Source organism: Trachypithecus francoisi, unplaced genomic scaffold (genome assembly GCF_009764315.1).
Source record: "Trachypithecus francoisi isolate TF-2019V2 unplaced genomic scaffold, Tfra_2.0 Lachesis_group12, whole genome shotgun sequence".
Lineage (NCBI taxonomy): Eukaryota > Metazoa > Chordata > Mammalia > Primates > Cercopithecidae > Trachypithecus > Trachypithecus francoisi.
The window spans coordinates 107565899-107590287 of NW_022681457.1; the positions used below are offsets into that span (position 1 = coordinate 107565899).

A 24389-nucleotide genomic window follows, 5' to 3' on the forward strand; every position below is an offset into this window, starting at 1 on the left:
CTGGATGCAACACACGGCTGCTGCCTCCACTGGAACGCTCTCCCCACCCCCACTTTGTCAGTTGACTGCTACACATCCTTCATATCTCAACTCCTTCTCAAAGCATCTTCTTGCCACTACTCACCCCTACCGGACCACACTGAGCTGATAAAGTTAGAAGGCACCAATGGCATGCAGGACCTGTGTCCCTGGGACCCAGGGAAGAGGTTAGCAAGTGTTTAGAGAATTGGGGCACTCAAATGCCTCCGTTCCTTTTAGATACCTATATAAATGGGTCACTTGTTACATGAGAAAGTTCCGATGTGAGCCACAGTTGGCATAGGCTTGAAGCCAGGACCTCTTGTACTCACAACCCCACTCTTGATTATGACTTCTGGTTTAGAGTAAGTAGGAACAGAATTTTTAAAAACAAAAATAAACAGTTTTGCTCTTGTTGCCCAGGCTAGAGTGCAGTGGCATGGTCTCGGCTCACTGCAGCCTCTGCTGGAAGGTTCAAGCGATTCTCCTGCCTCAGTCTCCTGAGTAGCTGGGATTACAGGCATGCGCCACCATACCTGGCTAATTTTGTATTTTTGGTAGAGGCGGAGTTTCTCCATGTTAGTCAGGCTGGTCTCGAACTCCTGACCTCAGGTGATCCTCCCACCTGGGCCTCCCAAAGTGCTGGGATTACAGGTGTGAGCCACCACACCTGGCCCCAGAATTTTTTTTTTGGTTTGGTTTATCAGACAAGGTCTTGGTTTGTTGCCCAGGTTGGAGCACAGTGGCTCATTGCAGCCTTCACCTCCTGGGCTCAAGAAATTGTCCTGCCTCAGCCTCCTGAGTGGCTGAGACTACAGGCATGGGTCACCCTACCCAGCTTTTTTTTTTTGGCAGGGGGGTGGGAGTGGAGACGGTCTTGCTCTGTTGCCCACCCAGGCTGGAGTCCAGTGGTGCAATCTCGGCTCACTGCATCCCTCCTGGATTCAAGGGATCTTCCTGCCTCAGCCTGATTAGCTGGGATTATGGGCATGCACCACCGCACCCAGCTAGTGTTTTGTATTTTTACTAGAGATGGGGTTTCAACCATGTCGGTCAGGCTGGTCTTGAACTCCAGACTTCAAAAGTGATCTGCCCTCCTCAGCCTCCCAAAGTGCTGAGATTACAGGCATGAGCTACTGCACCCTGGCCCCAGCTATTTTTTTTTTTTTTTTTTTGAGACGGAGTCTTGCTCTGTCACCCAGGCTGGAGTGCAGTGGCGCGATCTCGGCTCACTGCAAACTCCACCTCCCGGGTTCACGCCATTCTCCTGCCTCAGCCTCCTGAGTAGCTGGGACTACAGGCACCTGCCACCGCGCCCGGCTAATTTTTTTTGTATTTTAGCAGAGACGGGGTTTCACCGTGTTAGCCAGGGTGGTCTCGATCTCCTGACCTCATGATCCGCCCGTCTCGGCCTCCCAAAGTGCTGGGATTACAGGCATGAGCCACCGCGCCCGGCCTTTTAAAAAAAAAAAAAAAGATGCAGGGTCTTACTATGTTGCCCTAGCTGGTCTCCAACTCCTGAGTTCAAGTGATCTTCCCACCTTAGCATCCCAGTGTGCTGGAACTACAGGTGAGCCACCACGACCAGCCAGGCTGAACAGAATATTATTTTTGAGACAGAGTTTCGTTCTTGTTGCCCAGGCTGGAGTGCAATGGCGTGATTTAGGTTCACTGCAACTTCCACCTCCCGGGTTCAAGCAATTCTCCTGTCTCAGTCTCCCAAGTAGCTGGGATTACAGGCATGTGCCACCACACCCAGCTAATTTTGTATTTTTAGTAGAGACAGGGTTTCTCCTTGTTGGTTAGGCTGATCTCGAACTCCCGACCTCAGGTGATTCACCTGCCTCAGCCTCCCAAAGTGTTGGGATTATAGGCGTGAGCCACCGCGCCCGGCCTAGAACGTTATTTTAAGTGCTGATGTACCTCCATGTATCGGACACGGCTGCTCTGGACCCTGGGGATAGTGGACAGGAAGACCTACCCTGAGGCAGCTTGCCCAAGGCCTCACTGCTGGCGGATGCATGGCAGCCTCAGCTCTGAGTTACATAGCACCCCATCTGAAGTGGGCCTCACAGGTTCATCCTTTTAGACTAGGGGTGCAGCTCACTGAGGCTCCTAAAGCTCCTGGCCCATAGTAACTGCCTGGGGAACCCTCCAAGCCTTCAGGCCCAGTGCACCTGCTCTCTGGGAGGCGTGTCCCTAACCGAGATGGGGAAGAAGGGGTCTCCTGCCCATTTCCTCATAGGCACCGTTATCTGCTGTCCCTCCCTCATCTCTGCAGTCCAGCACAGTGAGGCAGCAGCCAGTGTTGCCTGGACGGACCCTCCCCCACCCAGGGATACCCAGTCGTCCCTCACCAGGTCAGGGAAGTATGGCCTCGCGAAGGGCCTCTTGGGCTGCTGGTCAGAGGGGATGTTAGTCAGCTTCTCCAAGCAGAACAGCTGAGGAATCTCGATGATGTCCTGTTCCACCAGGCCCAGCTCTGTCTTCAGGATGTCACGGTTCAAGTGAATGCACTTCTGTGGGGTGGGAGGGGCCAGGAGAGCTCATCACGAATTAAAACCAGTTTCCTTCCATACTGAAGGTAGGCCATGGCCTGACACCACTGCCATCCCCATCACTCACTGTGCGCCAGGAGCCTCACACATCATACCAACCTTCCTAAGTGGGCAGTTCCCTTTTCACCTGGGGAAGTGGGGGGCTCAGGAAAGGCCTAGTCTTTAGTCCAGGATCCCACAGCTAGACAGCGTCGGGCACTTCCCAACCCAGACCAGCTAAGCCCAATACCTGAGCATCTCCCCTAGGTCTTGAAATAGGCTTCAGACACCCAGCACACCTGTCTCCCTAGGTCTTGAAATAAGCTTCAGACACACCCCAACACACCCTAAGCTGTCGCCAGGGGCTGGGAGATGCTGTCTCAGCCCCATGCTTGGCTGGCACCCACCCTGCTATGCCAGAAGGGCTGTTCTTGCAAAACAGGGCACTCATGCACTGTGCATGACATAGAACATTCCTTAGGAACATTCCTGGGAATGGTAAGGACCCAGTGAGCAAAGCAGTTTTGCTGACCATGCAACCTCAGCCGAGAAATTACCCTTCTCTGGGCCTAAGCTTCTCCTTCTAGAAGTTGGGAAGACTCTGCTTCTCACAGCCAGTGATTCACTTCTAAGATCCCTGAAGGTTGGTGACCCTGAACACCATTCTCAGGACTGCTGTGACAGGCCACTTCATCCAGAAAGCATTGAGTAGGCCCTCGTTTGAGTCTGATACTCAGCTTCTCAGAAGTGAGGAGCTGGCCTCTTCAAGGAGGCTGCTGAGCTATGTCATTTTCCAGCAAATGGACCCTAGGCAGCTTGAGTAGCATAATGAGCAACACAGGAACTTGGGAGTTCAGACTCAACCCCCCACATGATTGTCTTGGGCTAGTGATTTTACTCTGTGCCTCACTCTCCTCATATGTAAGAGGTGTTTTACTTTATAGGGCTATCTGCAGGGTTTGTAGTGAGGTGTCTTGCACAAGGCTGGGGCCATCGTTGGTTCTCAGCTAAGAACCTGGATAAATCAGGGCTTTCCCAGCTTGGGGGAAAAGACCCAGCTGCATAGTCTTGGCAAAGAAACTCCCTGACAGTATCTTCAAGCAGTATCTGTCAACTGTTCTGACATGCCATGGTGCTCCTCCCTGTCCCTGTGCCACCCTGGGTCCTCAGCCATCTGACACCATAGAAAGCCGTGTTACCACTTCCAGCCCTCTTTCCAAGCATAAAGGTACATCGTGCTGTGTTTGGCTCCAGAGACCTAACTCCTTACTTCTCTAGTCTCCCTACCCTGGCATATATATGGCAAGCTCTAGCCCCAGACCTGGGCCTGTATCAAGACCTGGAAAGAAAGGGTGGCAGGCAGCTGCGCCCCCAACCCTTCACCCCTCAGGAGGGGTGGGTGGGAACCTTCCTGCAGGACCTTCGGCACCAGCCCTTTCTCGGGGACGGCCCCCCTCGCGCTGGTCCTACCTCCACGTATTCATTCTGCTTCTTCAGGCTTTCATCAGCCAGAAGTTGGTCGATGGTTTTCGCTTCCCTTCCTGTAGGAAGAAGCAGTCAGGGAATGGCAGCACTGCCCAGAGCTGGGCACACTCAGGTAAGGCCCAGCCACCCGGGTGTGTTCCTGAGCCAGTGACCATGGCGAGAGGAGAGGACTGGCCTATCTCCAGGGACCACACCCTCAGGTCCAATATCTTCCTTCTGGGGACTGACCAGGGTCTACACCAGAAAGTCCAGGCAGGACTTACTGCCACTGGCCAGTCTGTCCCCAGCATGAGGGAATAGCCTGTGCCAGGCTGAGGGATACAGCCTGGAACTTGTTAGGATGACTTCAGCCCCTACTCCCCTTATGCCAATACAACCTGGCACTTTCTGCCTGTGGCCTTCATCAGGTTATGTTACTTTTATTCCTCAATGGCCTCATCTTTGGGACAGGAATGCCCAATTCATTTGCCAACTCTGAGCTGACAGTCTTTGTCATGTGGTTCGTGTTCAGCAGATGTCACCTTCCATGGTGCTTCTATGACCAGGAGTTCCCGGGCCCCAGCCCAAAGGCTAAGTATCCAAGGAGGTTTGGAGCAGGGTGGAAATCCTGTATTTCTAACAAGCTCCCAGGTGCACCGGGCCCTCAGATCACACTTTGGGTATTGAGGGTCTAGAAAAACCTAATACCCCCAAAGCCCCTTTCTGGGTTCATACAGCCTTTATTATTTTTTGAGACGGAGTCTTGCTCTGTGGCCCAGGCTGAAGTGCAATGGCATGATCTCAGCTCACTGGAACTTTCACCTCCCAGGTCAAAGCAATTCCCCTGCCTCAGCCTCCCGAATAACTGAGATTACAGGCATGCGCCACCATGCCCTGTTAATTTTCACATTTTTAGCAGAGACAGGCTTTCATCATGTGGGCCAGGCTGATCTGGAACTTCTGGCCTCAGGTGATCTGCCCGCCTTGGCCTCCCAAAGTGCTGTGGTTATAGGTGTGAGCCACCATGCCCAGCCCACTCCCACAGCTTTTAGATCAGAAGTACAATGGCACCAGCCACACCACCTCTGCTTGTCCACCTGTGTGTTTCCTTAATGTAACCAGGAGACCCACAAAGTCCCAATCCCTAAGTACTTAATCCAACGTGCCCTGAGTAAATCCAGGCACTAGCATTGTTAATACCCGTTTTCCCCCCACTTGGGGCCACCTAAGTGAGTCCCTTTCAAATACATCCTAAAAGCCTCTAGGCCATCCCGGAACATCTGGTCTACTTGTGTTGTTGTAGTACCACTAGAGTAGCCCAGAAACGCAACATTCTAATACAATTCCAACAGCTTTTGTGCTTCCCTGGCATCCTTTCTGCCAAGCGTGACAGAATGGCTATGTAGAAAGGGCCCCCGGAAAAAGGAGGAGGACCCCAGTTCTGTTCTGTGGAAAGGGAGTTTCCTTACCATTAGACAAGAGCTGATCTGCTCTAAGCTCGTCAAACAGAAGAGCATCGCCATAGCCTTCCTTCTGTTTCTCTCGGAACAGTTTATAGCAGGCGCTGGGACTGGCCAGGAGCAGCTGGAAGCCCTGGGAAACAGAACTTGGGTCAGAAGCCAGCTTTCTCCGCTGGACATGATGGCTTATACCTGTAATCCCAGCACTCTGGAGGCCGAGGCAGGCAGATCACCTGAGGTCAGGAGTTCGAGACCAGCCTGGCCAACATGGTGAAATCCCATCTCTACTAAAAATACAAGAGTTAGCCAGGTGTGGTGGCATGTGCCTGTAATCCCAGCTACTCAGGAGGCTGAGGCACGAGAATCACTTTAACCTGGGGTGGAGGTTGCAGTGAGTGGAGATAGTGCCACTGCACTCCAGCCTGGGTGACAGAGCGAGACTCAAAAAACAAAAACAAAAACCAAGAAAAAGCCAGCTTTTTCTCCAGAATCTTCTAAGAGTCCCCAACAGAAGGCATGGGGACATGGTCAGATGTCCCTTCTGCAGACCCCAATACAGACCTTTTTGCCCTCATTCTTGTCATCTGTGGGGATGAAGCACATGAACTCATCCACGTGGCCCGACATTAGCCAATCCGAGTAGAGCTCCACTGGCGCTTGGACCTGCTGGGCATAGAGGAAGTCTCGGAGGGTCTTACTCATGGCCCGGCCCTCTGCGCTAGAAGGAAGATGGAAAGAACAGCTTTTGAGCCATAGTGGCCCAGACTGGTCACCTGTCACTTGGTGTCATGCTGCCTCCAGGGAGCTGGCCTCTGTGACCGTTGTGTGAAAGAGGCCGGTCCATAGCGGATGAATTGATTATGAATCCCTTACTCTGACCCCACTCAGAACAGAGCCTAGTGTTCTAGACAGGCAAGCCCGGACACAAGTATCATTTTGGATTTATGGCCACCAAGAAATCCAGCCACATATCTCTTGGAAATGACATCCTGGTGGACCAAATTCCACTTGTTTCAGTTTAAACCCTGGAATCAAAGAATAAACAGTTTATTCTAATCTTTAGTCTCCACATGAATCAAAAGCTCAAATGTCCTTCTGAGAAATGTTCTACAGTGCGTGACTGGCCGAGGTGCTATAGGAAGCAGGCGGGGCCAGGGGAACGACCATGGTCCCTTCTTTTCATCTGAAGGCGTCTGGCCGGTGGCTCACCTGGGGTAAAAGCTGCTGCCAATGAGGACTCTGCCCAGGGGGTACTCTTTCTCTTGGACCTTGACAGGTGGGGACACCATCAGGTTCCCAATGGAATCCATGCTGGCCACTTTATGGTCCTCAGTGTCCTGGATCATGTAGCCAATACCAGGACTCTGGGGAGAGACCCAGTGGGGAAGGGGTGTTAGTAGGGGATGGCTTTGGACCCCAGTGTTATCCCTAAATCCAGGCTCTCAGGTAGACTTCCACATCCCCTCCCCCCCAGAGGCCACCTGGGTCCTCTCCCTCACTTGGTGCCCCATCATTTCTAGGCAGGCCCCAGGCCTGAGAGATTGGACTGAGCTCAGATTAGCCAAACCAAGTTCCACACCAATGAGTACTTCATGGGGAACTCATCAAGATCGGTGGCCTGAGGCGTGTCGAGGATCAAGGATGTTGTCTTGTGGGGCGCCTGGGTGTAGCAGAAGGCCATCTCATCCTGGAATGGAGAGGAAGACAGATCGTTTGCCAGTCACACATCTCCCTGGGCCCCATTTAGGGAAAAGGTACGGTAAGAACCCCCCTTCCTTCCTGCCAACTCGTGCTCAACCCTCAACACTCAGCTCAGATATTGCCCTTTCTTGAAGGCTCTTTGATCCCTTTCCCCTCTACTCTTCAGGTTTAAGACTTGAACATCCATGGCCAGGCATAGTGGCTCATGCCTGTAATCCCAGCACTTTGGGAGGCCAAGGTGGGTGGATCACTTGAGCCTAGGAATTCAAGACCAGCCTGGGCAACATGGTGAGACCCTCATCTACTTAAAAAAAAAAAACCCCAAAAAGTTAGCCAGGCATGGTGGCTCATGCCTGTAATCCCGGCTACTCAGGAGGAGGTAGAGGCTGCAGTGGAGCTGAGATCGTGCCACTGCACTCTAACTTGGGCGACAGAGACTTGAGCATCCAGATTCTTCCTTTCTTCTTCTATAAAGAATCCATTAACAAGCCTTACTGGCTTACATTCTGAGTCAACTCTGCACTGGTGCCACTCAGGAAACCACCGTGTCTCCACCCTACGCCCACTGCAACACCTTCCAGTTTTCCTTCTATTCTTGCCCACTCTTAAGATTTGTTCCCTGTATCTTAGCCAGAGGGGTCTTTTGAAAACCTAAACTGTAACCTTTCATTCCTGATTCATGCTTTTTGAGTGTCTCTTGTTTGCCTTTAGCTGAAAAGGTACCTTAACCAGGTGGTAACGCTCACCTTTGTTCACTGTGATTGGCTGCACCAGCCCTCAAGACCTCCAATCACACCCCTACTTTTTTGTTTTTGGAGACAGTCTGTCATCCAGGCTGGAGTGCCAGTGGTGTGATCTGGGCGTACTGCAACCTCCACCTCCTGGGTTCAAGCGATTCTCCTGCCTCAGCGACCCGAGTGGGTGCGACTACAGGCGCGTGCCACCACGTTCGGCTGATTTTTGTATTTTTAGTAGAGACAGTATTTTGCCATGTTTTCCATGCTGTTTTTAAACTCCTGACCTCAAGTGATCTGCCTGCCTCAGCCTCCCAAAGTGTTGGGATTACAGGCGTGAGCCACCACACCTGGCCAGGGACTCCTACTTTTAATCCTGGCCACTTCTACCCCAATCTCTGCATGGCCAGCTCCTTGTTTCCTTAAGTTTCATTTGTAGATTTTCCCGACTATTCTTGAACTGCCTCATTTGGTCTAATGACTCACGGTATCATCTCATTCTCTAACTTTCATAGCACTTTAAAGTTCTATCCTTGCTAACATGGGACAGCATATGTTCCAATTTATCTCTGGTGCTCAGGATAGTGCGCCTAGCACGTGACGATCACTCATCTGCAGAGGACAGAGCTCTAGAACTGAAGGCTGACCGGGGCTTTAGATTTGGTGCTGTGCCAGAGTCAGGCGGGACCCCAGGGCAGTGGCCCAGCTCTCACAGCCTTAGCCAAAGGCGTCAGAGCCTTCTGGGGCCTGGGGGTTAGGGTTCTGTGGTCTTGAACACATGTCCATTCTGGAGTGGGAAGGAGGTTAGACTCAACTCTATTCCTTAGTGGACATGACTCAGGCAAATCCTCATCTGAGCCTCCACTGAAGTCCTAAGAACAGGGCCACCTCTATCAAGACTTCTGTCTTTAAGGTTAGCCAGAAGTCTGTGAAGTTCCTCTTAGGTGGCAAATGCTGAGTCCCCTCACCCCTCCCTCCCCCACAGGGGGCTTCCCAGGTGGGGTGTTACCTGGAGCCACCGGCCCAGGCGGTTGGGGTCCTCATAGACAGATGCCACCTGGCTGTTGCTCTTCTCACTCAGCTCCGTCACTGTGTCCACAAAACCCTGCAGCTGCAGCTCTCTGTCGTGGGAGAGAAGCCAGTTCTGGGAAGACTTTCACAGCTCCCTTACTGTAAAGTTATAACCTCCCTGTGCCAGCAGAGGGAGAACACCTCCTTCTCACCAGGAGGTTACATCCCTGCCCGTGAGGTCAACAAAGCAGCCATCCCTTGACCTCAGCACAAGCCAGAAGCTCAGAGCCCATCTTGTCCAATGCCACTCAGCTTTGCCCAGAGCCAGGTTGGGTAGTGCCAGTGGCAGCCCCTTCCCTGGTAGCCAAGGCCTGCTGTTTATAACCTTCGGTCAGATTCTGCACATACCCTTCCTTTTTTGAGACAGTCTCGTTCTGTCACCCAGGCTGGAGTGCAGTGGCTGACTCACTCCTGACTCACTGCAACCTCTGCCTCCTGGATTCAAGCGAATCTCCTGCCTCAGCGCCTCCTATCCGCTGCCCAGTAGCTGGGACTATAGGCCCCCGCCACCATGCCTGGCTAATTTTTATATTTCTAGTAGAGATGGGGTTTCACCACGTTGGCCAGGCTGGTCTCAAACTCCTGACCTCAGGTGATCCACCCACCTCGGCGTCCCAAAGTCCTGAGATTATAGGTGTGAGTCACTGTGCCCAGCCTGCAAGTACCCTTCTATCCCAGGGAATTTGGGGACTCCCCCGGTCTCTCCTGCCTCAGCCTATCCAAAGGTATTAGCTGACTCTCTACCCAAGGGGGCTATATTTTTGTCCTGAGAAGCCATGAAGCTGGGTACCCCACCCTTGAGATGGCCAAGAAAGTTGTCATTTTTGTATGTGTGGCATGGGGTGGGTCTTGAGCCCTGGAATCTTCAAGGCATCGTGCACAGCATCAGGCTCACAGATCTACTGTGGACATCCCTTCCTCGAAAGGAAAACAGCAGTGAGTGAGGCTGATGTTAAGACCACTCATCTGGCCGTGTGTGGTGGCTCACGCCTGTAGTCCTACCAGTTTGGGAGGCCAAGGCGGGCGGATCACCTGAGATTGGGAGTTTGAGACCAGCCTGGCCAACATGGTGAAACCCCATCTCTACTAGAAACACAGAAATTAGCTGGGTGTGGTGGCACGTGCCTGTAATCCCATAGCTACTTGGGAGGCTGAGGCAGGAGAATTGCTGGAACCCGGGAGGCGGAGGCTGCAGTGAGTCAAGATCATACCACTGCACTCCAGTCTGGGCAACAGAGCAAGACTATCTCAAAAATAAAAAATAAAGCCGGGCGCAGTGGGTCAAGCCTGTAATCCCAGCACTTTGGGAGGCCGAGACGGGCGGATCACAAGGTCAGAAGATCGAGACCATCCTGGCTAACCCGGTGAAACCCCGTCTCTACTAAAAAATACAAAAAAAAAAAAAAAAAAAAAAACCTAGCCGGGCGAGGTGGCGGGCACCTATAGTCCCAGCTACTCGGGAGGCTGAGGCAGGAGAATGGCATGAACCCGAAAGGCAGAGCTTGCAGTGAGCTGAGATCTGGCCACTGCACTCCAGTTTGGGCGACAGAGCGAGACTCTGTCTCAAAAAAAAATAAATAAATAAAAATAAATAAATAAATAAATAAATAAATAAATAAAAACAAAAAACAAAACACTTATCTGAAATGAACGGGTCCTCAAAAGTTGGAGGTCAGCAAGGCCCTAGTATTGGGAAATACCAAAATTGGGACTCTAGTCCAGCTTCAGGTCCAAAGCTCATGTTGCTACTAATAGAATACAGCAATGTAACTGCTGGCATAGCACATTCATAGTATCTATGCTACTGCTCCAAAGAACCTATTTCTTGGGTCTATGTGCTCCAAAGAACCTATTTCTTGGGTCTATGCAAAGCCACAGGGAGCTACCAGCCTGACAAGGTCTAGAACAGTCTGAGGCTTATTGGCGGAAGGGAGTGTAGACCCAGTCTTGCAGGTCATATGCAGCTCTCCTGGGTCAAACCATGCCTGAATACCACACTGTATGGAAGACTTGGGTTTCCTTGAACAAGTAGATATCCTCTGTGAATGAGAAACCCCTGTCTTCAAATACTCGAGATACCAAATCTCTTTGCTTTATGTCTTTTGTATCTGCCATCAGAATTCCATCAGACCTTCTGAGATTTTACCTTCTCTCATCCTGAAACCTGGTATTCCTCTGAGGACCACACTCCCCAGCAGCCTTCCCCTGGAAGAGCTGTCTGGCTTCTACACCCACTGAGCCTGGAAGAGGGGTAGAAGTCTTTTTTTTTTTTTTTTTTTTTGAGATGGAATCTTACTCTGTCACCCAAGCTGGAGTACGGGGGTATAATCTCGGCTCACTGCAACCTCCACCTTCTGGGTTCAAGAGATTCTCCTGCCTCAGCCTTCCAAGCAGCTGGGATTACTGGGGTGCACTACCATGCCTGGCTAATTGTTTTTGTACTTTTAGTAGAGAACCATCTTCCTACAGGTATCCAGGTGACAAAGCTTTCACCACTGTATTTAGAATATGTATGGCCCCAGATACCTCATCCTAACACTCAGGGCCCACAGGTCTGACTCCTTTCACCCATCCCCACACCTCCCCTTCCTGGGCTCACACCTGTTCTCTGGCTCCATAGGAGTCTCATCATCCCTGGGACAGGTTCTCATCCTGACCTCTCCATTCTTCACCCTGCTTTAGAGCACTTGGTACCGTTTAAAACCATGCCGTTTGACCCTAACATAACTGGGGGACTGTCTCATTCACTGTTCCATGCCCAGCTTTGGGAATATTCAGGCATGTATTGGACTGTCTTGGGGCAGGTCCAGACAGCTCAGACAGAAGTGTTTCAACTCTCCTGGTGAGAGGTCCTAATCCCACCCCACCCCACCCTCATACAGAAAGAGGGTGCCAGTTATGAGAACCACCTGGCACAGTCAGCCTGAGGGTCTCTCACCTGCACAGGTAAACCTCCAGAGGCACATGAGTGCAGGGAATGAAGACGCAGGGAGCCACCCGGAACACCACTGTGTCTTTGTACAGCAGAGTCTCTGGAATTGACTGCAACAAGACGAGGTCCTGTTAGCAACCTGCTTCCACATTTACTCCCTCCCCTCTAACCCTCAGGGTTCTGGCCATTCAGCCCGGCCCCCAGCTGGGCCCCACCTGCCTTCTGCCGCTCTCCCCCAGCAAAGCTCGAGCTCTGCCCAACTGTGGGAGATGCCTTTTCCCCCACCGGAGCATCCTAGTCCAAGGACCCATCTATTGTGGGGACATACCGGGTCTTGAGACTCCTCCACCAGGGACGCAGAGTAGGAGATGAGGCCCGAGAATTCGGCGGATGGGAACGCTATAGCTTCAACGTAGAAGGTCTCTTTCAAATGGTTCCCAAGGAGGGCCAAGGTATAGGCGTGCTGGCCAGGCCCCAGCACCAACTCAAAGGTACTGGAGTTATCTTCTAGGAGAGAAAGAAGGGATGGACCAGCCACTGAAGTAACCTGGTGCCAGTCACCACATTTGATGGTCAAGGTACCAGCTTATTCCTCGTATCAGAGGCAAGGCTGTGAGTTCCAGGAGGGCTAGGGCTGGAGCTGAACTGGCTTGGCTGTCCCTGTTTCTAGCATTCAGGGCTTGGTAGACAACCAGATGTTTGGATACAAGCAACGGCCAGTTCTCTACCAATGTTCCTTGAAGACCTATCACATACCAGGAGTTGGAGCTTAGGTGATGAAGGCATGCCTTCATGCCTCCTGCCTGCTATGAAGCCTCAGGGTAAGTGGTTCTGAATTTTGAGCCATGAATCCAACTCCTGTGATAATCTCATAAAGTCCTAAAGGTGAGAAACTCTCCCAGGCTGAGCTCGGCAGCCTCATCTGAAAAAGATCAGACACTTACCGATGCTAGAAAGGTCAGTGAGAACCATTTATTAGATGGATTATGCCTCCATCAAGATTTCTGAAGAAACCACGTGGTGTTTTTTTTTTTTTTTTTTTGAGACAGTCTCGCTCTGTTGCCCAGGCTGGAGTGCAGTGGCCGGATCTCAGCTCACTGCAAGCTCCGCCTCTCGGGTTTACGCCATTCTCCTGCCTCAGCCTCCCGAGTAGCTGGGACTACAGGCGCTGGCCACCTCACCCGGCTAGTTTTTTGTATTTCTTTTAGTAAAGACGGGGTTTCACCGTGTTAGCCAGGATGGTCTCGATCTCCTGACCTCGTGATCCGCCCGTCTCGGCCTCCCAAAGTGCTGGGATTACAGGCTTGAGCCACCGCGCCCGGCCAGAAACCATGTGTTCTTATGATTATACATGTTAAGACTCTTAGTTTTAGGTCATTAAATACAAAACCATACACAGAAGAGATCAGAAGGAAGTTGATCACACGTGGTAGTTGTCATTTGCTAACTAGATCCTAAGGTTTGGTTTTTTTTTTTTTTTTGAGATGGAGTCCTGCTCTGTTGAGCAGGCTAGAGTGCAGCAGCGCTATCTCGGCTCACTTCAACCTCCATCTCCCGGGTTCAAGCGATTCTTGTGCCTCAGCCTCCTGAGAAGGTGACTATAGGTGTGCACCACCATGCCCGGCTAGTTTTTTGTATTTTTAGTAGAGATGGGGTTTTACCACCATGTTGCCCAGGCCGGTCTCCAACTCCTGAGCTCAGGCAATCCACCTGCCTCAGCCTCCCGAAGTGCTGGGATTACAGGCATAAGCCACTGCATCCAGCCCAAGTCTGTCCATTTTCTAGGCCAGAAATTACCCTGACCCAAGCTTCTCCCACCTGGGTCACTAGAACCTCCTCTTTCCTGGCCTGTCCTCTTTATCTGTTCCCGATGTGGCAGCTGTAGGCCTGATGGCTGTTTCTGCTTAAGATTCCAGGTGACTTATTTCAGGGAATCCTAAGCTAGATTTACCTTAGCCACCAGAACCCCAAGAGATCCAGGAACTGTAGCATCCTCAGACCTTCTCCACAGCACTGCCAGCTGCCTCCATCTTTAGCTCTTTCAATGTGCCAGCAGATGGCTGCAGCTGTGGTCATGGCTGCTGCCGGTCAGGCACTGCCCTGGGTCCAGACCCCAGCAGCCTTCTTGATGGACTCTGCAGTTCTCCTGCAGCCCCTTCTTGGAGGCCCTGGGGATGCTGGTTACAGGCCCAGCCTCAGTCCTGCTGCTGGCTGTGAGGGAACTGGGCCCACCGGGACCATTCCTGTGCTGGTTTCCTGCTTCTCATCTACCTAGAGGCTTCACCAGCCCTGAGCCAGGCCTCATGGGGCAAGACCAGACAAGGCAATCTTCCCCCAGGAACCCCTGCAGCTTCCTAATGCAGACACAGCCCTCTTGACCTGCTGTAGCATCAGCCGGCCCATGGCACCCAGCCCAAGAACTTCTCCACACCTAGGGCCTGCTCCTGTTCTGGGGACCTGGGCTCCCTGTGGCCATTCCACCCAAGGGTGATTCACCACCAGGCAGTAAGGGCGAGAGGGTCACAGTCTGTTTGCCACAAGCCGCTACTGGCTGGCTGTCCTGTGGTTGACCCTCTCGGGGACCTTCTTATAGTTTGCTGTGAAGCTGAAGCGTAGCTAACATTTCGCTGTGGGCTTTACTATCTTTGCTAGTAGCTGTGGTAGGTGTTTCCGGCTCGTGGCCTCACATCCTCAGGACCCTTCAAGGCAGGCATTTGTTGTCCCCATTAAAAAGAAGCATGAGGGAGGCCATGAAGCCCTGCGACCCAGGCACACACAACAATTGCCTCTGCCTGGAAGGCCCTTCCTGCCCTCAGTCCTCACAGAGCTGCCCAGGAGGCCTTAGCTACCTCAAACTCTCCCTACCCACACTGAGGGCATCTTAAAGGGCTCCCTCCAGCTTCTGCTGGGTCCTTGGCTATCTGTTCATCTTTCGTAGCAGGCTCTGAGAGCAGGTAACATGGTTTATTCTTCCAGAGCTGGATCCTCAGGGCACAGAGCAAATACTGATGATTCGAGCTGAGCTTTTTCCTACCTGCTATGTACTGCTGGACCTACAGGAAGGCAGGTACCCTTCTTGGTTCTTCACTGGCACTTCCAGGCCATTTCTCTATTCCTCAAGAATTCCAGTTCCTATGAAGTGCTGACTATCAGATAACACCAGCTACCCCTTTCTTTTGGGGACGATGTCATCCTCTCCATCCTTCGTGGATTGTTCTAGCACCACTTGCCTCCACTGCTGTTGTGTCACTGGTATCTGACAATGGACTAGAACATTCAGACATTTTGATCTCTCTTCAACCTTATTTCAATGAACCTGGGTTCTGTACCACCTTAGACATCTATTACAATGGTCATAACACAGACTCAATGCCTTCCGATCTGTTTAACTCACCTATGCTCCCACCCCAGTGAGTCCCCAGTCTCAGCCCCAGATCCTCCTACCGATCCCCACCTTTCATCCTCACTTCCCTTTGACCCTTCTCAGAGCTCAAAAACCCATCACTACATCCTCTCTTATGCACACTGTCCACTCCATTCCCACACCCTTTTCTAGTTTGTTTTCCTGGAAAACCTCCATTCTGGTCACACCAGGTCTTTAAAACTCATTCTTGCACCTGAGGAGCTGGAGAAAACCATCACACCCAAAGACCTCATTTCAGGCTATGACCAGACCTTAGGCAAGCCACCAACACTACTCAAACACTATTGTCTCATTCCTGTCCACAGACTCGCCTGTATTCCATAGTCCTAAAAGGTGATCCTCCTGCCTTGGCCTCCCAAAGTGCTGGGATTACAGGTGTGAGCCACCACATCCAGCCTGTTTAGAACCTTGTCTTCTGGCTTTCTATCCCTCTGCAAACTTCTCAGATCTTTCCCTAGGATCCATTTCCCTACCCCTGTTGGATCAGTTCCAGCTACACATCTGCCCGTGTACTACCAGCTTCAGACACGCTCGACTGCATGCCAGCCCCCATAATTACCACCACAAGTCTCCCTTTACCGAGGATTCTTTCCGTGGCCTAGATTTACTGTGCCTACCCATTTCAACCTGACTTTTCACCGTTCTTATCAGAGTTACTAATGACCGCCATTCTGAGGATTGTGACTTAGGCATCTTAGTCTATCAACAGCATTTGCCAGGGTTGGCCACTGCCTTACTTCGCCCAGGCTGGAGTGCAGTGGTGCAATGTCAGCTCACTGCAGCCCCTGCCTCTGGGTTCACATGATCCTCCCCACTCAGTCTCCCAAGTAGCTAGGATTACAAGAGTAGCTAGGATTACAAGAGTAGCTAGGATTACAAGAGTAGCTAGGATTACAAGAGTAGCTAGGATTATAAGAGTAGCTAGGATTATAAGCTAGCGCCACCACACCCAGCTAATTTTGGTATTTTTAGCAGATGGTTTACCATGTTGGCCAGGCTGGTCTCAAACTCCTTACCTCAAGTGATATACCAATCTTGGCCTACTCAAAGTGCTGGGATTACAGGCATGAGCCACCACACCTGGCCAGGATTCTTTATAAAAATCATCTTTTATCTTAGAGACACAGGGTCTGTGTTGCCAAGGCTGGTCTTGAACTCCTGTGCCCAAGTAATCCTCCTGCCTTGGTCTCCCAAAGTGCTGGGATTACAAGTGTGAGCCACCACACCCGGCCTGTTTCTAGAACCCTGTATTCTGGCTTTCTATTCCTCTGCAAACTTTTCAGACTCTTGCTTTTTTTGTGGTTCAAGCTTTAGCATGTTTGAGTCACCTGGAGGGCCTGTTAAAACATAACATGCTGTGTTGCCCTACCCTAGATTGTTGAATAAGTTTTTTTGTTTTTTTGAGACAGTTGTACTCTGTCACCCAGCCTGGAGTGCAGTGGTGCAATGTTGGTTCACTGTAGCCTCTGCCTCCTGGGTTCACTCCTACCTTGGCCTCCTGAGTAGCTGGGATTACAGGCATACATCACAATGCCCAGCTCATTTTTGTAGTTTTTAGTAGAGATGGGGTTTTGCCATGTTGGCCAGGCTGGTCTCGAACTGACCTCAGGTGACCTGCCCGCCTTGGCCTCCCGAAGTGTTGGGATTATAGGCATGAGCCCTGTGCCCAGCCCCCTAGATTATTGAATAAGCTTTTTTTTTTTTAAATTATTTTTTTGAGTCTCACTCAGGCTGGAGTACAGTGGCGTGATCTCGACTGACTACAACCTCTGCCTTTCGGGTTCAAGCAATTCTCCTGCCTCAACCTCCTGAGTAACTGGTGGGCATGCCCGCTACCATGCCCAGCTAATTTTTGTATTTTTAGTAGAGACAGGGTTTCTCCATGTTGTCCAGGCTGTTCTTGAACTCCTGACCTCAGGTGATCTGTCTGCCTCAGCCTCCCAAAGTGTTGAGATTACAGGCATGAGCCACCACGCCCAGCCTGAATAAGCTTTGTCAATAAAGAAACCAGTAGTTCGCTATGATCCACATGATGAAGTATGGTATCCTTAGCAGGCTACATTAACTGTCGGACTCCAAGGCCCGCCTGGCCTAATCCACCTACTTCAGCATTGGTAGGCTTCCCAGGGCCAGAGTGGCCCTTGTGGTCTGAACTAGACCTAGACCTCTGGTTTCTTAGGCTCACTCCAGCTCACATGTAAGATGGCCACGTCCAAGCTGGGCTACCTTTTCTGGCTAATCCCAGGCTACTTTGAAATCCAGCTGTGACCTATGGACTGCCGAAGAGATGGAGTAGGAGATGAAGCCAAGGCCCCAGAGTGTAGGCCAGGAAGTGGCAGAAACACAGTCTCCAATGCTGGCAACAGAGATGGTGCCCTCTGACAACGGGCACAGTATAGACCACAGGGCTCTCTGCATTGCCCAGCTGAAGCTAAGCATGGTTTATAGGAGAAGGTAGCAGGTTGGGCTGGGTGCAGTAGCTCGCCCCTGTAATCCCAGCACTTTGGGAGGCCAAGGCAGGAGGATTGTTTGCATCCAGGAGTTTGAAACTCGTCTGGGCAAAGTGAGACCCCATCTCTACAAGAAAAATGAATTGCCAGTTGTGGTGGCACACACCTGTCATAGCAGCTACTTGGGAAGCTTAGGTGGGAAGACTGCTTGAGTCCAGGAAGCTAAGTCTACAGTGAGCTGTAATCACACTACTGCACTCCAGCCTGGGTGACTGAGCTAGACCCTGTCTCAAAGGGGAAAAACAAAACAAAACCCAAAAAAGCATGCTGGCATGTCCCTCCAGAAGCAGAGAGCTAGCTCTGATTGAGAGATTTAGAGGTACGCTAAGTACTGAGTCAGTTTAGGGAAGTCAAAAGACACACAAAGCTCTTGCTGGAGTTGGGCATGTCTACCTCCTAACCAGTCCTCCATCTGTAGAATAGGGTGTGCTACCTGCCTCCCAACGAGAGGGCTGAAGATGGGTGGTGGACGGCGTGGTTGCTGGGATGCAGGTGCTACCATGGCCGCCACTCTAGGTTTTAGCCTCGGATTTCTGGGAATTTAATATAGTGGATCTTGGTTTAGAGTGAAGATGGATTCTCCTGAGAAGAGTCATTGGGAGCTGTGATCTAATCTGTGTAAGGCAATAGCTACTGTTTCAAGCTAATATGTCTCTCTCCTCTTCCAGCCTGCAGGGAAGGCACAGCTACCCTCATTTTACAAGTGGAGAAAGTGGCTTAGAGGTGCAATAACTCACCCATGTGTACAGACTTAGCCTATGGTGAAGGTGGCAGCCAGAGAATCCTAGACACACAAGTACAGCCACAGTAGCCTCTCATCTGCAGCTCTAGGTCTCCAGCAGGCTTCTGCCGGGGACCTTGCTGGGAGGAGGTGTGGGTACAACTTGCCTGGCATGTCGAGAGCAAAGCTGGAGCTGGCACAAGAACACTCACTTTGGGGCCAGTAGACTCTCGCCTTCTTCGACTCTTCCTTGGAGGTATGGAGGACTAGCCGATATTTCTTTAAGATACAACTGGGGCCTTGGACACTCAGTGTCATCTGGGACAGATTCTTTATTTCTGGGCAAAAGACAAAGCAAAAGTTAAGGAATGTCTGGAGGCCAGCACTCTGGGGGTGGAGGGAGGAGCAGTAGAGAGGGGCTGGGAGTTTGAACAGAGCACCAAGGACCCCCTGCCTTTTGCTAGGGCCCAGGCCTGAAGCATTATCACTTCACTGCTTGTTCTGGGTGGTTACAGGCAAGCTGCAAACCCCAGGGCCTCCTTTTGAGGGAGGATGGCACTTATCCCATGGTCCCCACAAACAGAATAGGGCCTACCTCGATCAGTTCAGTGAGGGTTCACCTCCAGCCTCAGTAAGAACCAAGACATTCCATTCTACAGCTAAGACCCAGAACCCTGGTCCCAACCACAAGTCAGGATCCAAGACAATTTTTCTTTTTTTTGAGATGGACTCTTGCTCTGTCACCCAGGCTGGAGTGCAGTGGCGCAATCTCGGCTCACTGCCTGCTTAGCCTCCCAGGCTCATGCCATTCTCCTGCCTCAGCTTCCCAAGTAGCTGGGACTACAGGTACCCGCTGCCACGCCTGGCTAATTTTTTGCATTTTTAGTGGAGGCGGGGGTTTCACCGTATTAGCCAGGATGGTCTTGATCTCCTGACCTCGTGATCCGCCCGCCTTGGCCTCCCAAAGTGCTGGGATTACAGCGTGAGCCATCGCACCCGGCCCCAAGACAATTTTTCCCCAAGACAGTCTAAAGTTCCCGGCTCAGACTACGAGAGGCTTTTTAGAAAGCAGGGCATATACCCCTGTTGTCTTCGTTTAGTCTTGTCAGCCAGTGATACAGTTGGGAGGGCAACTGTATCATCCCCATTTTACAAATAGGGAAACAAGATCAGGGGAAGCTAGTGTGCTCAAGTTCACAGCTAGGAAATAAGTTTGTAACCACCCAGGCTCTTTGCATGGCACCATGTGACCTCTCTTCCCAATTACACATCTACAACCCAGGACAAAAGATTTGATCAGCTCAGGCATGGGGACTGGGCAAGAGGGTGTGTGGGGTGGTGGGAGGGAGCGGGGATGGAGAAAAGTAGTCTGGAATCTGTATTTGCTGAGAAGCAGGGCAGCAAAAGCTGAGACCAAGAAGGAAACGCAGAGACAGTCTGAGGTCCTACCCTCTGAAAAGATCACTTTCTTGGTTTTCTTGTCCTCAGGCTGCTGGCCCACATCAGCAGGGTTGCAGTTCACAAGCAGGATGGCACCCCAACCGCTGGGACCCCAGATCCATTTTTTCTGCAAATGAGATAGGAATGTTGGCTTAGGAAGGAGCCAAGTAAATCCTCTGCTTCTCAGATGCCACCTCATAGCAGAAAGGCCCAGCTAAGCCTTTCTCCAGGGTCACAGGGACCTGTGGAACAGGACCAGTGAGGTCAAGAATCTGTAGGCACAGGAAGGTAACATCAGGTAAGGAGGCTAAGAGAAAGGGAAAGCTAGGTTCGGGGTTACCAGTTACCTACCTCATATTTCAGGGTCAGAGAATCAGGGACGAGGCAAACTGGAAAAGAGATGTACCACCTGGCAGCAGCAGCTAATCCTCTCGTCTAGGAGACTCCACAACCAGGGTAGGGCATGAGCCTAGAGTTGCCAGACATTCTAGTTTTGTTTTAGTGAGGTAGAGGTTTAATCAGTTCTGATCCCAGTACTTTGGGAGGCTGAGGCAGGCGGACCACTGGAGGTCAGGAGTTTGAGACCATCCTGGCTAACACTGAAACCCCGTCTCTACTAAAAATACAAAAAAAAAAATTAGCCAGGCGTGGTGGCAGGCACCTGTAGTCCCAGCTACTTGGGAGGCTGAGGCAGAATGGCGTGAACCTGGGAGATGGAGCTTGCAATGAGCCGAGATTGTGCCACTGCACTCCAGCCTGGGCAACAGAGTGAGACTCTCTCAAAAAAAAAGAAAAAGAGAAAGAAAAATTAGCCGGGTGTGGTAGCACACGCTTATAACCCCAGTTACTGGGAGGCTGAGGCAGGAGAATTGCTTGAACCTGGGAGGCAGAGGTTGCAGTGAGCTAAGATCATGCCACTGTACTCCAGTCAGCGTGACAGAGGGAGATTCCATCAAAAACAAAAAACAAAAAACAAAAACCTCACAAAAGAAAAAGAATTTAATCAGCTCTGACTTGTACCATGACTGTTTCCCCGCCCCCCATATTTAATCCATCAGCAATGTTACAGCAATTTGGCTAGATACTAGGAAGGTCAGATCAAGTGAGCCTGTGGGCAGATTTGGCTTACAGGGGTCCCTTCCCCGCCCCCTTTTGCTCGCAGACTCACCTTAGCCTGTTTGTCACTTGACATCTCAACTTGCCCACTGCGGTAGATGTCTACCTCTAGAGAGACCTCTGAAAAAGAAGAAAAGGGTGTCCCAGCCACCTAGACCTGCCAGATGGAACCTCAAAGTTACAGGTTATCTCCTGCGGGGCTGCCCAAGGCTGACATCAGGGTATCCAGCCTTTCCGGCATGCTATCAGTTTAGAAGCAGAAACCATCCTCAAAGGTGACAGCTTCACACTTCACATCAGCAAGCCTGGAGAGGTCCAGTAGTCACATGTCTACCCCAAACCTCCCGGGAACTCACAAAACAAGCCCATCATGGTCCTCATGCCATCTCATGCCTTTCGGCCTCTACCCAAGTGATTCTTATTTGCAAAGTCTACCTCTCTAGCCTTCTGGAAAACTTTATGCTCCAAGACGTAGGAAAGGCTTAATATGGCTGGGCACAGTGGCTCACTCCTGTAATCCCAACGCTTTGGGAGGCTGAGGTGAATGGATCACTTGAGGTCAGGAGTTCGAGACCAGCCTGGGCAACATGGTGAAACCTCATCTCTACCCAAGATACAAAAATTAGCTAGGCATCGTGGAGGTCATCTGTAGTCCCAGCCTCTTGGGAGGCTGAGGCAGGAGTGTCACTTGAGCTTGGGAGGTGGAGGTTGCAGTGAACTGAGATCACACCACTGCATTTTAGCCTGGGTGACAGAGCAAGATTCTGTCTAAAAAAAGAAAAATAAAATTTCAATACATGACAATTCTAAGCCCCTTTAAAACTTAAGGATTAACTGGGCATAGTGGCTCATGCCTGTAACCCCAGCACTTTGGGAGGCCAAGGCAGGCAGATCACCTGAGGTCAGGAGTTCAAGACCAGAATGACCAACATGACAAAACCTTGTCTCTACCAAAAATACAAGAATTAGCCAGCTATGGTGGCAGGTACCTGTAGTTCCAGCCACTCAGGAGGCTGAGGCAGGATAATCGCTTGAACCCAGGAGGTGGAGATTGCAGTGAGCAGAGATCGCACCACTGCACTCCAGCCTGAGTGACAGAGTGAGGCTCCATTCTCAAAACAAAACAAAAAAACCAAAAACAACCCCTCTCCTCCCCTCCCCACCACAAAACAAAAACACACTTAAGAATCTAGGTTTTTGCCCAGGTACTGTCATAGGGACTGCCCCTCTGCCTTAGCATACCAGCTCCCATCCCTTCCACCACACAAGGGACAACCACGTGACTCTAGTGTGGTCTTTTGTTCACAGCTCTTATTTGACATGCCGATTCCTAACTGGAACATCAGGGCCACAAATGTAGGACTTGTTTCCTGTTACGTCATCAGCACCTGGCCAGCAGATGCTCAGGGACCAGATGCCCACTGCGAACTGGGCTGCCCCAGGTCCTAGGGATCTAGCAGCGTGCAAGATGGAGACCTCGTCTCTTTAGAGCTTACATGAGCACGAATGTGTGCACTAGGGGAGGGGCAAGCAGATCTATCATGTTTGATGGCAATAATCACTGAGGGATATGGGAGAAGGAATGGAGTGGGGGTATTTCAGTTTTAGATGATCAAGGAAGCCTAAGTTGACATTTGAAAAGAGATCTGAAAGAGGCAAGAAAATCTGGGTTAACATCTAGGGTAAGACCCATTAGAGGAAATAGGAAGCCCCAAGTGGCAAGGCCAAGGATCAGAGTGACCAACAGCACCCAGAGCAGAATGAGCAGGATGACGCAGGGGGAAGATTCGCAGGTGGTAAAGACAGAGGCAGCCCAGGTTTACTTGTGTAGTTTTGTGGGCAGTGACTTTGGCTTTAATCCAAGCAACATGGAAGCAGTTGGAAGGTGTTATCCAATATTCCACTTAAAGATGTGCCACTCTGGCTGCTGGATCAAGGCTAGAGGTCTAGTCAGAAGAGCAAGGGTGCCAGCATGAACCCCACTGGGAGGTCTGGGCTGTGAACCCAGGTGAAAGGATGGGGGCTTGAGCCAGGGTGAGCACACTGGAAGTATGAGTTGCTGGATTCTGGCGAAACATCAGGTAACACTCACAAGATTCAGACTGCTGTGGGGTAAGAAGAGTCAGGTGATGCCAAGGTTTACACTAGAAGGATGGAGCTACCTACTACTGTGATGGAGGGACTACTAGAAAAACAAGTTTTCAGGAGTAGAGAGAATCCATTTGCATTTCAGACATCTGTCAGATACCCAAGCGATCATGCTGGTTAGGCAATATCCAAGTCGGGTTTGTGGGAGCAGCCTGTCCATAGGTAACATTAGAGCCATGTGACCAGCCTCCTGAGCTCGAGACACTTCACTGATTGAAAGCAGGGGGACAAAAGACCAGGAAGAGCTCCTCTGAGCTCCAAAGTATTCTGAGAAGGAACAGGCAGGAGGAAAAATAAGTTGAACATCCCTGAAGCATTAAAGTGTGTTAAGAAGGGATGACCAGCAGGTACGTGGCTCACGCCTGTAACTCCAGCACTTTGGGAGGCTGAGGCGGGAGGATCACTTGAGGTCAGGAGTTCGAGACCAGGTTGGGCAATATGGTAAAAGCCTCTCTAAGGGGGAAAAAATAAAAAAAAAATAAAAAAAAAGAAAATCAGCTGGGCATGGTGGTGCGTGCCTGTAGTCCCAGCTACTCTGGAGATTGAGGTGGGAAGAGTCTGGGCAACATAGGGAAACCTATGTCTGCATAAAAAATTAAACAGGTATGGTGATGTAACACCTATGGTCCAGGCTACTGGAGAGGCTGAGGTGGGAGGATCATTTGAGGCTGCAATGAGCCATGATCATATCTCTTCACTCCAGTTCAGCTTAGGCTATAGAGTGAGACTCTGTCTCAAAAACAAAACAAGACCAAAAAAAAAGAAAAAAGAAAAAAGAAAAAGAACAAAAAACAAAAAAAACCCACACAAACTAAAAACTTACTGTTGTAGATGTTAGAGTTCTACAAGAACGCCGTTGGTGGTAGGTATCTAATTTGAGAAGATTCTAGAGAAATTGAGGACACAGATGGCTCCTCAGGAACAGAGGTGGGAGAACAGACTTTAAAAGACAACCTAGGCCGGGCGCAGTGGCTCACGCCTGTAATCCCAGCACTCTGGGAGGCTGAGGCGGGCGGATCACAAGGTAGAGTCCCATCCTGGTTAACATGGTGAAACCCCATCTCCACTAAAAGTAAAAAAATTAGCTGGGCATGGTGGTGGGCATCTGTAGTC

General features: G+C 50.9%; 1 protein-coding gene across 1 annotated transcript in view; it reads right to left on the minus strand.

Annotated features, from left to right (window-relative positions):
* Positions 1-24389, minus strand: part of PADI6 (peptidyl arginine deiminase 6) — a 29567-nt gene that overhangs the window by 741 nt on the left and 4437 nt on the right. The window contains exons 4-15 of the mRNA XM_033228114.1: positions 21181-21248; positions 20022-20139; positions 18785-18910; positions 12246-12424; positions 11924-12027; positions 8924-9035; positions 7059-7166; positions 6689-6843; positions 6041-6197; positions 5489-5612; positions 4026-4096; positions 2376-2537 (exon numbers count right to left, since the gene is read on the minus strand). Coding sequence (XP_033084005.1) covers positions 2376-2537; positions 4026-4096; positions 5489-5612; positions 6041-6197; positions 6689-6843; positions 7059-7166; positions 8924-9035; positions 11924-12027; positions 12246-12424; positions 18785-18910; positions 20022-20139; positions 21181-21248 — 1484 coding nt within the window. The remainder of the gene's footprint in view (positions 1-2375; positions 2538-4025; positions 4097-5488; positions 5613-6040; positions 6198-6688; positions 6844-7058; positions 7167-8923; positions 9036-11923; positions 12028-12245; positions 12425-18784; positions 18911-20021; positions 20140-21180; positions 21249-24389) is intronic.